We start from the raw sequence: 15,554 nt of genomic DNA, 5'->3' as shown, positions 1-15,554 counted from the left end.
TAAAGGGCAAATATTGTATTATTCCACTTATCAGAAACCCAGAATAGGCAAATTCATAGACAGAAAATAGACTAGAGAATGAGAAAAAGGGGGAAAGGAGAGTTACTGTGTAAGGGGTACAGACTTTGTTTCAGATAATAGAACAGTGGTGATGGTTATACAACATTGTGGATGCATTTAATGCCACTGAAGTATACACCTAAAAATGGTTAAAATAATAAATTTTATGTTATGTATTACTTCACCACAATAAAAATGGCAATTACCAACTCTATCATACAGACACACAGAAAAGTAGGGCTTGTTAATCTTTTAAATTTACAGTATGTAAAACCACGTGACTATGTAGCATTCTCTCCAGTGTGAGTTTCCAGGGCTGAGGAAAGAGCAAAGGTGAAAGACCCCATGTGCCGCAATGACAAGCACACAGTACTTTCTTTTTAAAATGCTCTTAACTATGTGTGAAAGGAAGCTTATACTAAATCAGCAGTGATGGACTCTTTTTCTAAGTGGGGGAGAACTTCTTTTTGCTTACCTCTCTCAATTTCTCCAAAATGAACATGCACTGCTTTTGGTTTAAGAAACGAGTTTTGTTTGTTTAATTAGAACTGCCCTCATCTCTAACAACACTGTGTGGACAATAAATAAAGGAGTGGGGTGGGTCGTGTGGAGGACGTGCACGGCGGAACTCATGGGCCCTCCTCCACGGTCACCTCGAGAAGTCTTCCCGGAGGTGAATCCTCTGATGCTGGCACATGTTGGAGCTGTGCCGGAAGGCCTTCCCACACTTGCTGCACTTGTAGGGCTTCTCTCCTGTGTGGATCCTCCGGTGCTGGATGAGATAAGTACCCTGGCTAAAGGCTTTCTTGCAATCACTGCATTTGTACGGCTTCTCTCCATGGTGCGACCTCTGGTGGTGGATGAGTCTGGAACTGTTGTGGAAGGCCTTCCCACACTCACTGCACTTGTACGGCTTCTCTCCCGTGTGGATCCTCTGATGCTGGATAAGGTGTGTGCTCTGGCTGAAGACTTTGCCACAGTCGTTACATTCATAGGGCTTCTCTCCAGTGTGGCTTCTCTGATGTTCGACAAGTTTGGTTTTTTGGATGAAGGCTTTCTCACATTCATTACATTTATAGGGTTTCTCCCCAGTGTGAATTCTCTGATGCTGGATAAGGTTAGAACTTTGGGTAAAGCCTTTGCCACATTCTTTACACTCAAACGGCTTCTCCCCAGTGTGGGTCCTACGATGTCGGATAAGGATTGAGCCGTCACTGAAGGCTTTCCCACAGTCGTTGCACTTATAGGGTTTCTCTCCAGTGTGGATTCTCTGGTGATAAATAAGGGAAGAATAGGCGCTGAAGTGTTTCCCACAATCACCACACTTATAGGGCTTTTCCCCGGTGTGAATCCTCTGATGTTTCATGAGGTTGGGCCTCTGGTTGAATGTCTTCCCACACTCACCGCATCGGTAGGGGATCTCCCCTGAGTGCATTCTTCGGTGATTAATGAACTCGCAGCTCTGGCTGAAGGCTTTCCCACACTCGTCACACTTGTAGGGCTTCTCTTCACTATGAAGCCGCTGGTGCTTGACAAGGTTAGCACTGTACCTGAAGGCTTTCCCACAGTAACCACAATAATGCAATTTTTTCCCAAGAGGAATTTTCTGATCTTCTTTAACAACTAAATTTGCACTGAAGAATTCCCCAGAATCATGGACTGTATTTGTCTTTTTTGACCTGTGCACGCGCTTATGGTTATTGAGGTACGATCTCTGTTCGAAACTTTGTTCACATATATCGCATTTGTGAGGTCTCTGATCAGAGATAGGGCTTGACCGAAACCTGAGGCTTCCCCCAGACTCCTGGACGCTATCCGCATTAGTCAGTGTGACTGGCCTCAGGCCTCTCTGCTCCACAAGCTTGTCCAGGCTCTCCTCTGGCTCCCAGACACACGCATGGATCTCTCCAGGATCAGGTCCCTGGGGAACAGCCCTCTGGAGTTGATCCAGTTCTTCCCCATCAAGCGTCTCCCCTGAAGACAATTCCTTGTACTCAGTCCTGGTCTCATGACCTGGAGCAATGAACACAACATTTTAGGGCCACCTGTTCTGACTTGAGAAGGAAAACATGAAAATGCTGCTGACTACCCGTACAGTACCAATTCCATCATCTCCAAAGTCACAACACCTTGCAGAGATGACAGCCTGCAGCTCAGAGGCTTAAAGACCTTGCCCAAGGCTGCCATCTTGCAGCGGTGCAAGTATTTCAACCCAGGCCTGACCAATTCTTCCTACCTGCCTTCTGCTTAATGGGACTGTAGGATGCCGGTCCTCACTAGAAAAGGACAGAAGACGGAAGCTTTGTACCACCATGGAGACCAGAGGGGCCCAAAAGTCACAGTGGACATCCCTGACAAAGAAGTGAGACTAAGGCCACCTAACAACAGCTAATCCACCCCAAAATCCATGGTAGGAAAACCAGTTGCCTCCTCTGGACAGCAGAGGGCCAACGTTGTGCCAACCATGGACAGAGGGGCACACTAAGACCCTCGGCTCTCCCTGGCAGGCTGAATCCATTCTTTGGGCTTTTCTCAGAGGCCTGAGAAGCAACCCAGTTAGCCACCAGCCCTTTAAACTCAAGATGCCATACAGAATGCTTCCCGATACCTGCAAGCCTCCATTCCTTACTTCCTTGCCTAGACATACATACATATCAACCCCACTAACAGAAACAGAAATGCATTCTCTGTGAGGAAGAGAAATATGCACAACAATCCCAAAATGGGGACAACCAAATATTAACAAGAACAGAGAATTATTTGTGGTATATTCACATGACAGAACACTGTATGGTCATGGAAAAGAACATACTCTGTACAACACGGCAGCCCTCACGATGTTCTGATGCCCTGAATGAGACCAGACACGGAAATAAGGGGCAGAGTGGCCTCCAAGAGTCAGAGAGAAGGGCCCTGTGAGGAGCAGTGGGAAATGACAGAAGAGGCCCAGTGAGCTCCCAGGGAGCTAGAAATGGTCTGCATTTTTATTTGGAAGATGATTTTTATAAAAATTCACTGAGTTATAAACTTAGGATTTATCCTGGTTCTGTAAGTATTGATATCTGAATGAACAAATTTACTAAAGAGAAATTCAAGTCCTTTAGCCAGAAGATGCTTCTTAGGACACCATCAGGACGTGTAAAATAATGCTTATCAGAGTTGTCCATGGCAATGAAACTAGAGAGCACCCTTCCCATTGGCACTTCCAGCAAAAGCGGTGACTGAGACTCATGTGTATAAAAATGGACACTCACTGAGCGAAAAGGGAAACGAGAGCAGTACACACGGGATCACTGCATTCCTGTCAAGAAGCAAACTTTGTATATGGGTGTGAAACAGACAGCACTAGAAACAGGACGGCAGGCACACCAGAGAACACACTGGTATATGGGTGATGAGATATTCTCTCTTTCTTGTAACAGTCTATAATCGTCAAGTGGAAAATTTAGAAAAGGAGAATGAAGCAATGGTCTCCATCACCATGGCCCCATCTGACCCTCCTCATAGGGCATGAGCTCTGAAGAGCAGGGCTCCATGAGGTCCTGGGGGTCCAGCCTTCCCTCTTCTGCTCTGCCAACTACGTCTCCTCTCACCCTCCTAGAAGATTCAGCTCAAGAATCACCACACTGAGGCACCAAGGCTGACAGAGTTGACCTGGATTTCAGCACAGGCCACTCCCAGGGTTGCCATGCTGCCCCTGATGTACCTTGTTCTAAATACCTGAGTCATTAACCACACACCTTCGACCCTGACAAATGCTTATTCAGCAACAGTTAGGGAAGTGGCCCCCCTCACGCACCTGAGACACTGACTCTCAGTCGCTCTTTCCCCTTGGCGCCCTGTGCATCCAGGACCCACGGCTCATCCCCTCGCTCCAACTGTGTGATCACCCCAGGCTTGGGACCTGCAGGTCCAGCTCCTGAGAAGAAAACAGGGCCTAGGGTTGGTGCCAAAGATGCAGGGCTGCACTGAGCGTGAACTTATCTGGGACTGCGGTGGGAAGGAAAAGCATAGGCAAAGTGGGGTGATGGGAAGTCTGAACACTCTGGAGGGTTGGGGATAGTCCTGAAGAGGAGATCTGAGCATAGGAAACAAGAGCCCAGGGGGCTCTCTCCACCTGGAGGTATGCAATCACTCTGGAGAGGGGTCTATCTTGGGTCTGGGGCAGGGAGGCACTCTTATCTGGGAGCTCAGAGAAGAGAAGCATTGACCCAGCCCCACTTGGCCCCTCCTCTATGCAGACCAGGCCTGCCTAGGACTAGAGGGTGAAGCCACCAGCCCAGCCCCTGCTGAACCATCAATCCCCAGGGCTGTTCCCTGATCAACATCTTAGTGAGGGGCCTTACCCAGGGAGACCAGATTCCTGTAGGTCTCCAGCATCACGTCCCTGTAGAGGCCCCTCTGAGCAGGGCCCAGACGGCCCCACTCCTCCCGGGAGAATAGCACGGCCACGTCCTCAAAGGTCACCTCAGCCTGGAATGACAGGGGCTGCTGCAGGCCCACGTGTGGTTCAGGGTGGGCCCGGGGGGCGGGAGCAACAGAAACATACTAGGAGTAGCAGCACAGAGGTGACTACAGGCATGATCCCCCAGCAAGGCCCAGGCGAGTGGCCTGAGCCCCTGATCACTAAGCCAGTAACTCAGGAAGGCTGGGGGAGTCCCAAGGTCACCCCTCCTCTGCTCAGTACCCCAGACCAAGATGCCTGACAGTGTCTGCTAAGGCAGAGCAGGCAGGGAAGCCCTATGTGGAGATTTCAGACCTCTCAGGAAAAATGGATGCTCACCTGGGGCAGGGCAGACAGGTGCAAAGCCGCCATCACCTAGTACCCTGGGCTTCCCAGGGAAGAAGTCAGCAGTGAGTCACACTGGTGCTGAGGGAAGAGAGAGGAGCACGTGGAGGCCCAGCCTGGCCCCTCCTGTGAGCAGCTTCAGGGCTACACTCATCCCCATCAGGGCACAGCTGGTCTCCCAGGCAGACTCTGCTCCCTGCCCAGGCTGCCCTGGCCAACCCTGCCCCCACAGCAGGGACACCTGCACAACTCCTCAGGTCATCTGTTTCCCTCAACCTTCCTGACACACCAAGCTGTCTCATGCAGGAGGAAGATGACGATACTCATTCACTTTATGTGAAAGAATAAAGACAACTTGCTAAGTGGTAAGCAGAAAAAGAAGTTAAAAATAAATCAATAGAAGGTAGAGAACAAAGTCGAAGTACAGCTGGTAAAAAAATACAACATTAATAGAAACAAGTTAAGTGGCTGAGTAATGGTAAGACATAAAAGGGTTAAACTCACCTACTAGAGCACAGGATTCTCTGACAGACACAAAACGCACCTGCATAACCTAAAATAAAGTAACACAGAAAGGCTGAATATAAGACAGATCACACAAACGCTAATTACAATAAAGCTGAAGTAGGTACATACCTTTTAAGATTTTATTTATTCATTTGAGAGAGAGAGAGAGAGAGAGAGAGAGAGTGCACACGGGCAGGGGGAAAGGCAGAGGGAGGAGCAGACTCCCCGCTGAGCAGGGAGCCAGATGTGGGGCTCGGCTCGATCCCAGGACCCCAGGATCATGATCTGAGCCGAACACAGACGCTTAACTCACTGAGCTACCCAGGCGCCCCTACATTTTCTTTACGTGTAACACTCTTTATTGAAATATGACATTTATGCACAAGAGCTGACAAATCCTGAACACACAGCTCAAGGGGCAGTCCCAAAGGGCCCATGCCCACAGAACCAGCACCCACATCAGCCCTCCTGACCCTGCAGGCACTGCATCCTTCCTAAACTCCCAGGGGTAAGCCTCCATCCTGACGTCCACCAGCTGTGCTTCCGGTGAACTTCATCGAAGCAACTATGCTGTCCACACTCCTCAGGCTTCTTCCCTTCATCGTGATGCTTGTGAGCTTAATACGCACTGCTATGTGTGGTTTAGCAGTATTTATACCAATCAAAACAGGACAGTAAAAATCATTAATAGGAACAAAAATGAATAATACATATTAATAAAAGGAAAATCCCCCAGAAGCTGTAATTACAGACAACTGTGTATCTACCAAGAAACTCAAAATATAGAAAACCAACACTAACTGAAGTAGCAAAGAGCAACTGGCAACCCTCCCCTGGAATGAGAGATTTCAACACACTTTCCTCAGAAACGAGTGGAACAATTAGAGAATAGTTACTTGAAACAGACAGAATACACATTTTTCAAGACACATATTCAAACTATTAAAAAAACACCACAAACAACAGTGAAACAACAATGAAACTTTCAACAAACTCCAAAGACTGATACCATTTGGCAAAACGTTCTCTGACCACTGTTGTTATGCTGGAAATATATAATAAAAAAAGTACCACTTCAGGGGCACCTGGGTGGCTCAGTCAGTGAAGTGTCTGCCTTCGGCTCAGGTCATGACCCCAGGGTCCTGGGATCGAGCCCTACATCAAGCTCCCTGCTCAGAGGGGAGTCTGCTTCTCCCTCTCCCTCCGCCCTTCCCCCTCCCAATACATGCTCTTTCTCAAATAAATAAATAAAATCTTTAAAAAAATAATAAAAACTACCCCCTCCAAGAAAAACATAGAAATGGAAATAGAGGCTACCTAAGGAAAAATGTGCATTCTTAGTGCACTTATTTTAGCACAAAAGAGACTGAAATAAATGATCTAAACATTCAATGAGAAATTAGACACAGACTAAGAAAAGTAATTCAAGTAAAGATGGAAGAAAATAAAGAATACTTGACTTAAAGAAACAGAACGTGATCTCAACACTGGTAATAAAACACACAAACATATGCCAAGTCCAGTGGGGGGTTGGGGGTAGAAAAGAAATGGAAAAAGAAACACCATTAAGAACAAAAAAGGGGACATAATTCTACATACCACACATGCAGCAACGGTTATCAGAGTGAGGTCCAAGACCCTGGGGACAAAATGGTAACACTTTATTGAAGGACATCAAAAAGACCTATGGAGAAACAGTGCTCATAAATAGGAGGACTCAATATCATAAAAATGTCAATTCTCCCCAAGTAAATCTATTAATTCCGTACAATCAAAACTGCAACAGGACATAACATGAAATCTGACTAAAATGACTCAATATCATAATAATGATTCAAGATTAACTAAGGCAATGCCAAAACAGAACTAAGGTAGGCAGAGGCACCCTACTGCATACCAAGACTTACTGTAAGGCTACGGTAATAAAGTGAGGGTTAAGCATAGTAAAGAAAGTAAGGGACAGATCCGTGCATATATTAATGACAACAATGGCATGCTATTCAAAATGGTATCAACACAACTGATTTTCCATAAGAAAGTAAAATTTAATCACTGCCTTCTGTGGCACACAAAAATATATTTTAAGCACACTGAAGACCTAAATATTTAAAATAAAATTTATAGCTGTTATAAAAAAAATAATATGCAAAATACAGTACATCAAGGAAAAGTTGTTTAATTTTACTCCAAAAATTTCTGTACAAGACAAAATATTAAAAGACAAGCTGCAAAAAGATATTTGCAAACATACTTAATACATAAAAAAGATATACAAAATATGTTTTAAAGTACAAAAATAGGCCATTTATTTAAAAGAAATGAACACAGGATGACTTGGGAAATCAGATAATGAAATCAAAGAGAGACACCTGGGTGGCTCAGTCAGTTAAGCGTCTGACTTCGGGTCAGGTCATGATCCCAGGGTCCTGGGATTGCGTTCCGCATCAGGCTCCTTGCTCAGCAGGGAGTCTGCATCTCCCTCTGACTGTGCTCCCCTTGCTTGTGCACCCTCTCTGAGAAATAAATAAATAAAATCTTTTAAAAATTTTTAAAAAATCAAAGAGTTCAATAAATATCTGAAAAGGGGGAGCCTGAATGGCTCAGTCAGTTAAGCGTCTGCCTCCGGAGCAGGTCATGATCTCAGGGTCCTGGGATCGAGGTCCCACTGGGGGCTCCCTGTCCTCCCCCGTTAATGCTCTCTCTCAAATAAAATCTTTTTTAATCTGAAAAGATCTTCAATGTCACTAAGAATCAAGGACATGCAAATTCAAGACTTCCTTCCCCATAGACTGGGGAAAATATAAAATGCTTCACAATAGCAAATGTTGAAGACTTAAGGAAAAATAGAGATTCTCAGAGTCCTGTAGGAATATAAACTAGTAGTCACTCTGGAAACCCACCTGGCACCACCTGGCAAGAGCTGATATCCTGCAAACTCGGTCTGGAAACCTAATTCTAGGTATGTGCCCTATAGAAACTCTTGCTAATGCACACAGGAAAATACACCAGAATGTTACCATGTGCCTGTGTACAAGAAAAAAAGGAAAACCTCAATATCCATCATCGGGAACAGTCAAGGTCACAGGGGTCAAAAGAAATGAACCACATCAATGTCAGAGGCAGCACAAAGCTTTAAGGTTGAGTGAAATGGTTAAGTGTAGAGTATCAATAGTATATTATGTAAGCAGATTTTATTCATTTTATTTTTTTAAAGATTTTATTTATTTATTTATTTGACAGAGATAGAGACAGCCAGCGAGAGAGGGAACACAAGCAGGGGGAGTGGGAGAGGAAGAAGCAGGCTCATAGCAGAGGAGCCTGATGTGGGGCTCGATCCCATAACGCCGGGATCACGCCCTGAGCCGAAGGCAGATGCTTAACCGCTGTGCCACCCAGGCGCCCCTGTAAGTAGATTTTAAAACACTAGGTGGGGAGAGGTATAAGAAAATGTGCCCACAGCAAAATAACAATCAACAGAGTGAAAAGACACCTGAGGAATGGGAGAAAAATACGTGTGAACCACATATCTGATTAGAAATTCAGATCTAAAATTTATAAAAACTTCACACAACTCAAGAGAAAAAACCCAAAACCCAATTTAAAATGGGCAAATAGCCTAAATTTCTCCATAAGACATACAAATGACCAACAGGTACATGAAAAGGTGCTCAACCTAATTAGAGAACTGCACATAAAACCACAACGAGCTACCACCTCACACCTGTCAGAATGAGTATTAACACAAAGCAAAAGGTAAGTGTTGGCGAGGATGTGGAGAAAAGGGAACCCTGTGCACTGCTGGTGGGAATGTAAATTGGTGCAGCCACTGTGGAAAACAGTGTGGAGGTGCCTCAAAGAATTGAAAATAGAGCTACCAAATGATCCAGCAATCCCACTTCTGGTTATACTATCTAAAGGGAATGAAATCACTGTCTCAAAGAGAGACCTGCACTCCCATGCTCATTGCAGCATCATTCACAATAGACAAGATGTAGCAACAACCTAAGTGTCATCTAAGAGATGAATGGATACAGAATGTGCCATACACACAATGGAAAACTACTTAGCCATAAAGAACGAGATCTTGCCATTTGCTGTAACATGGATGAACTTGGAGGGCATTATGCTAAGTGAAATAAAGCAGACACCGAAAGACAAATACTACATGATTTCGCTGATATGCGGTATCTAAGAGAGTCCAAATCATAGAAGCAAGAGTGGAATGGCTGGCTGCCAAGGTTTGGGGCTTGGGGAAAATGAAGAGATGTTGGTCAGAGTACAAACTGCTATGCAGTATGCTATGCAAGATGAGTAAGTTCTGGAGATCTAACGTACAGCATTGCGACTACAGGTGACAATACTGTACTGCAACTGTGAGATTTGCTAAGAGGGTAGATCTTAAATATCCTCACCACAAAGAAAACGGTACCTATGTGAATTGATGAACACGCTAACCAGGTTGAATGTGATCACCTTACGATGCACACATATACCAAAACCGTGAGTGTACACCTAAAATTTATAGAATTCCTGTTTATCAATTACACCTCAATAAAACCAACCAAACGAAAAATGCTGAAAGTATGTTGTTCAAAATAAGGGTTGCTTAGGGAAGCAAATGGGACTGGGGACCCTGCGTCCAAGAGCAATTCCACTTCAACAGCTTTCTTTAAAAAGTGGTGGTGGGGGCGGGGCTGGTTGGTTCAGTCAGTAGAGCACGTGAGTCTGCATATCCGGGCGGTGAGTTCAAGCCCCACTTTCACATGGAGTCTACATTACAAAAAGGCGGTGGGTGGGGGTGGGAGGCTCAGGCCCCTGGCTAGCTCAGTTGGTAATCCTGTGACTTTTGACCTTGTGATTTTGAGTTCCAGCCCCACGCTGGCCATAGAAATTACTTAACATATATATACACATATTTTTTTATTTTGTTTTGTTTTTTTAAAGATTTTATTCATTTGAGTGACAGAGAGAAAGCTAGAGAGCACAAGTGGGGGAGAAGGAGGCTCCCCGCAAAGCAGGACCCTGGGATCATGACCTGGGCCAAAGGCAGACGCTTAACGGACTGAGCCACCCAGGCGCCCCTTAACTAAAATCTTGAAATACATGTGGCAAACCCAGTCACTACTGTTTGGTAATCCATTTTCTGTACTTTAAAGTTTTCTCTAGAAAGTTTTTTTTTTTAATGTATTTTCAAAGCACAAAAACACGGTGCATTTTTTATTTAAAAAGTCTTCAGTGTCAGCCCTTGAATAAAGGCCTCTAAAGAGGAGAAACAAAAATTTGGCTGCTGAGAGAAAGGCCTTGGAGCATCAGAAGCAAACAAGGGTGGGAAGGCCGGAAGGTACTTGCAGTGGGACAGGCATTTCGGGAATTGCTAAAGGCAAGAGGAAACACAGAAACTGCAAGGGGCACGGGACAGGGGGAGGGTAGTAAATGAGGAGGACGATTAAGAGCTGACAGGAAAGTGTGTTTCGGCATTAACTGCTCCAAGCTGGAGACCAGGAGAGGAGGGAAACGGGGCGGGGTGGGGAGTACAACCCGGACCCAGAAGCAAGGAAAGGCCCGGCTCACGCTGGGGGCTGCGGTGGTGGGGTGAGTTTGGAGAGCTGGTGACCGTCTGCGGGGTGGAGAGGAGCCGGGAGGCAAAGGGCCTCGAGACACGAGGCCATGAGGGTCCCGGACGCCCCGGGACGCAGAAGCAGCCCCTGAAGGTCGACCTGGGGAGAGGAATCCGGTGGGGAGACCCCGGGGTTCTCCGATTCATCATACCTGGGGATGAGGACTCTCGGGCGGGGCCGGGGCCCGGCAAGGAACCACCCCGGGCCAGAGTGGGCGGACAGCGGACGCCGGGCTGGGGAGGGCACCAGTCGGGGCTTGGGGCCCATCGGGAAACCCCGAAGCGGGGACAGGGATTTTCGAGGGGGCTCCGAGAGTGGGGACGGGGCCCGACCGAAGGACGCCGGGGCGGGCCCCGGCCGGAGCGTCTCGGTGGTTACAGGGAAGGGCCGGCGCCCCGCGCCCGGGAGACCTCGCGGCTATGACCGCCGTCCCCGCCCGGCCCACACTCACCTCACCGCGGTAGAGCAGACGCCGCCGGGCCAGGCCCCGTTAGCCCCACCCGCCGCGCCAATCGAAAACGACCGGAAGTGACGCCTTCACCCCGCGTCCTAACCGGAGGCACCCTCGGACCGCTCTAGGAATCGGACCCCAAGTCTCAGTAGCTAGCCTCCTTGGAGAACGGGACATGCAGCGCCGTAAGTCGGGTGCCCTGCCACTAGGTGGCAGTCTGGAACCATAACCGCGAAGCTACAGAACTGAGGTCGGGACGAGCGTCTTTTTTAGGGAAAACCTCGCTCTAGGGAGCCGCTGAAGACACTGCAGCCAACTAAGTATCAGGCCCTTTCCCTTATGGAGTTGGGTAGAGAAGCCACAGAGGTGGCTTACTGGTCACTTTTAGCGTACTGAACGCAGCCCCAGCTGGAGCAGGGCTCACTCTAGGGGGAGGGCTTCCTTGGATGCCTGCTACTGGAGCAAACCCTACCTGACCTGGGTCAAAGTCCCAGACCACTTTTTCCAGGAGGGTGAAACAATGGCAGGTCATCTTATGGTCCAGGGAAATCAAGCCCAGCCCTCTTTCGTTCATGGGGAAACCTCACCGTCCTATTTTCTCCACCACACATAGGCTGTGGTGGGTGGTCAAGTGGAGACCAGAATGGCAAGACTTGGGGGCAAGGTTCATGCTAGAGACAAGTGCTGACCCTGCCTCACAGCAAGGAGCCACAAAAAGGCCACCTCAGAGAGATGGGTCTCCAGGAACTCTGGGTCCAATGCCTTTCTGTACAAGGAGCATTCTACCTCAGCCAGCCACCTACCTCTGTTGTCCCCCAACCTTGTCTCCGTGATTAGTTTGCCAGTGACCTGCAGCCCCTGCTTTTGCATCGGCTCACCAAGGGAACCACTGGGGCAGGGGACTCTGGGAAGCAACCATCTTGGTCCTGAGGCATTAATGAGCCGAGCAGCATCTGCCCTGGTTCTTCCAGTTTTGATGAGCCTGTCAAAGTCTGGGACAAGGTACCATGGACAAAAACAGGAAGGCCCTTTGTTGAGAAACTAGTCTGACTCCATCCTGGTCCTCCCACTGCAGGACAGCTTCCCAGCTCTCCAACCTGTGGCTTCAGGAGCACCACTCTCACCCTGAAGCATCCACACCCTCACCCAGACCCTCCAAGTACTCAAGAGAAGTTAACACAGATGTGAGTGGGATCCTCTGCTCCTTGTGCTGGTGGCGGGGGGGGGGGGGGGGATCAAGCTGTGAAGACACCTAACACCCCCACCTCTCCGCTCTAGAGCTGTCACTATTCACTGTTGCGTCCAACTTTCTCCTTCCTACACCAAAAGCTCCATGGCAGTCCTCCTGGCAAGGACCCTTCCCTCTGAAACCATGGGCAAGCACACCTTAGTGGCAGAAGGACAGACTTTATTGAGCCCCTCAACCCTAGTTCTCTTTCTCCTGCACAGTCTTGGTTCCCCGGAGACGCCCGGTCCGGCGGGCAGCAATAAGACCCACTTTGCGTCCAGCAGGGGCATCTCTGCGGATAGTAGAGGGTTTGCCGATGTGCTGGTGATTGCCACCTCCAAAAGGATGCTCCACAGGCTGCAGACATAGAAAGGTGGCATTAATACAAGGGTGTGGACCCACCTACCTCAGGACCTGGATAAGAGCAGGGTCAACTGACCAATGCCTACAAACCATAACCCAGAGCCTCACACTACAGACACTCGCTCACGGAAGGGAGACACTCCAGGAAAGGACTTGTCCACCTAAGCCTCCCAGCCCCTGAACACCCCAACTGCCCATTTCTGGGCTACTTACGTTCATGGCCACACCCCGCACACGTGGCCAGCAATTCCTCTTTGCCTTATACTTGTGGTAGGCACGGCCAGCCTTCAGAATGGGCTTGTCAATGCGGCCACCTCCAGCCACCACACCTGTTGGAAAGATTAGGCACCTAAGGGAAGTGCACCATACCTTCCCAAAACTTCAGGACCCTGTTAGGCAGAGAGCATCCTTACCAGTGCCCCACCCCCATACTGACCACCCTTTCACTAGACTCACACACCATCACATGGTTCCCAAAGAACATCTTCCCAACTACCACCAAGTAGTAAATCCCTTTGCAGCCTAACAGATGACATCAAGTTTCTTCAAGACTGCTAGGGCAGCCAAACCAGGCCTTTGCCCACACCATCTGTAAAGACTATCTCAACCTATGGTTCCCCAGGAAAGCTCCCCTACTTTATCCCATCTCGGCAAGCAGGTCACTCAATCTAACCTCCAAAAACCCACAGGAAGGCTGACTCAGTCTGTCACACACATCTCAACCAGTGTTGCTTATTTTGTAAACATACAGTCAAGAACATTCCTTGGCCGGGGCACCTGGGTGGCTCAGTCATAATCTCATGGGTCCTAGGTTCTAGCAGGGAGTCTGCTTCAATATTTCACCCTCTATCCCTCCGCCATCTCACATGTGAGCTTTCTCAAATAATTCTTTTTAAGATTTTATTTATTTGAGCGAGTGAGCACGAGCTGAGGGGGAGGGGGGTGTGCAGAGGGAGAGAGAAGCAGACCCCCCGTTGAGCAGGGAGACTGGCGCTGGGTTTGATCCCAGGGTCCTGAGCCTAAAGCAGACTTCGCAACCCAGGAGCCCCTCAAATAAATCTTTTAAAAGATAAAATCAAAAGAAAGAAAAGAAAGAACGAACGAACGCTCCTGGGGTTTGCCACAATTCAAAACTGTTGCAGGAACAGCAAAATCAACAAACCAGGTTTCAAATCCTTTTTAAGGCACTTACTAGGTAGCTTAAAGAAAGTCACACATCCGTGAACACGGACTACTAACCCCGTGGATGCGGCAGTGAAGTCCGTGTTATGCCAGAGTTCAGACAAGTCTGCCTAACAAGTTCCAGTTTCAGCCTCACTCAACTCCCAACCAGTGATGAGATAGACTACTGTGTCCACTTCACACATAGCAGCCCAGCTCTAGCTGTTGATTGTTCACAGGCAAAGCACAGCACAGAGCAACCCACAGCTGCCCGCCACTCACCAACCACAGCTCTGTTGGCTGAAGAAATGACCTTCTTTGAGCCTGAAGGCAGCTTCACTCGGGTCTTCTTGGTCTCTGGGTTGTGGGAGATGACAGTGGCATAGTTTCCCGAGGCTCGAGCCAACTTGCCCCGGTCACCAGGCTTCTCCTCCAGACAGCACACGATAGTGCCCTCGGGCATGGTGCCCACTGGGAGCACATTGCCTATGTTGAGCTGGGCTGCAAGGAAAAGCAACGCAGGTCAGAATAACCCCAGCTACGCACTGAAAGGCCGGCGCACCACTCCACGTCCAGCCAAACCGGCCCCGCGGCGTGACACTTCCTCCTGGACGCGCTTCCTCAAGCAAGCACCCGTCCCGTCTCCACCCCCACCTTCCAACTCGGACACGAAGCTCACCCTTCTTGCCGCAGTACACGAACTGGCCGGTGTGGATGCCCTCAGCGGCGATGAACAGCTCCGTCCGCTTCTTAAACCGGTACGGATCCCGGAAGACGACCTTGGCGAGGGGTGCGCCGCGGCCCGGGTCGTGGATGATGTCCTGCGGGCCGAGGGCACGTGAGCGGCGGGTCCTCGCGGGGCTCCCCGAGTCCCCACCCGCCTGGAGAGAAGGGCTCCCCGCACCTTCACGATGCCCTTGATGTAGCCGTGCCGCTCGGCGAAGTCCACGGCGCGCAGACGCGCGGCGCCCTTGCGGTGCTTCACGTGCGCGCGGAACACCGAGCCGGCGCCCTTTCTCTGCCCACGGATGACACGGCCCATGGCGGTCTGCGGGCGGCTCACGATCAGCGCCCAAGCGGCCCAGGCACCCCCGCCACCCCGCCTTCAGAGTCCCAGCATCCTCCCTCCAGGTCCCAAACCCTCCGCGCCCCCACCCCTGGCAGTGCGCCCCAGCTCTCTCTCGGGAGTCCCGCCAGGGTCCCTAGCGGCCCCAAGGCGGCGGATGGCGGCGGATGGCGCCAGGGCCGCCATACCACACACACGTCCTACCTGCTGCGGAGCGTGGCCGGAAGAGGAGACGCGGCCCAGGAGAGCCGCCTTATCTTCCGGGGCGGGGCCGAGATCCGCTTGTCCTTCCGGCGCGGTGTGAGCCCGGT

General features: G+C 49.4%; 2 protein-coding genes across 4 annotated transcripts; both read right to left on the bottom strand.

The window, feature by feature from the left end:
• Positions 1 to 11,502, bottom strand: ZNF34 (zinc finger protein 34). Of its 3 annotated transcripts, XM_057308160.1 has the most exons (8): positions 11,426 to 11,502; positions 7,726 to 7,869; positions 6,956 to 6,995; positions 5,354 to 5,402; positions 4,844 to 4,930; positions 4,407 to 4,533; positions 3,860 to 3,979; positions 1 to 2,073 (listed from the first exon to the last, which is right to left on the bottom strand). In XM_057308160.1, the coding sequence occupies exons 5-8, from the start codon at positions 4,874 to 4,876 to the stop codon at positions 710 to 712; spliced, it is 1,644 nt and encodes a 547-aa protein (XP_057164143.1). In that variant the 5' UTR covers positions 4,877 to 4,930; positions 5,354 to 5,402; positions 6,956 to 6,995; positions 7,726 to 7,869; positions 11,426 to 11,502; the 3' UTR covers positions 1 to 709. The 3 variants fall into 3 exon arrangements, with proteins under 3 accessions (XP_057164143.1, XP_057164144.1, XP_048068363.1); XM_057308161.1 differs by lacking the exon at positions 7,726 to 7,869 and having other exon boundaries at positions 11,426 to 11,447; XM_048212406.2 differs by lacking the exons at positions 3,860 to 3,979; positions 4,407 to 4,533; positions 4,844 to 4,930.
• Positions 11,503 to 12,816: 1,314 nt separating this feature from the next.
• RPL8 (ribosomal protein L8) lies at positions 12,817 to 15,532 on the bottom strand. Its single transcript, XM_044380243.3, has 6 exons — positions 15,448 to 15,532; positions 15,082 to 15,225; positions 14,857 to 14,998; positions 14,460 to 14,678; positions 13,230 to 13,345; positions 12,817 to 13,010 (listed from the first exon to the last, which is right to left on the bottom strand). The coding sequence occupies exons 2-6, from the start codon at positions 15,217 to 15,219 to the stop codon at positions 12,852 to 12,854; spliced, it is 774 nt and encodes a 257-aa protein (XP_044236178.1). The 5' UTR covers positions 15,220 to 15,225; positions 15,448 to 15,532; the 3' UTR covers positions 12,817 to 12,851.
• Between the last annotated feature and the right edge of the window lie 22 nt (positions 15,533 to 15,554).

The sequence above is a fragment of the Ursus arctos genome, unplaced genomic scaffold, assembly GCF_023065955.2.
Source record: "Ursus arctos isolate Adak ecotype North America unplaced genomic scaffold, UrsArc2.0 scaffold_6, whole genome shotgun sequence".
NCBI lineage: Eukaryota > Metazoa > Chordata > Mammalia > Carnivora > Ursidae > Ursus > Ursus arctos.
Note: the sequence above shows the minus strand (reverse complement) of the source record. Positions and strands in the feature narration are given on the sequence as shown.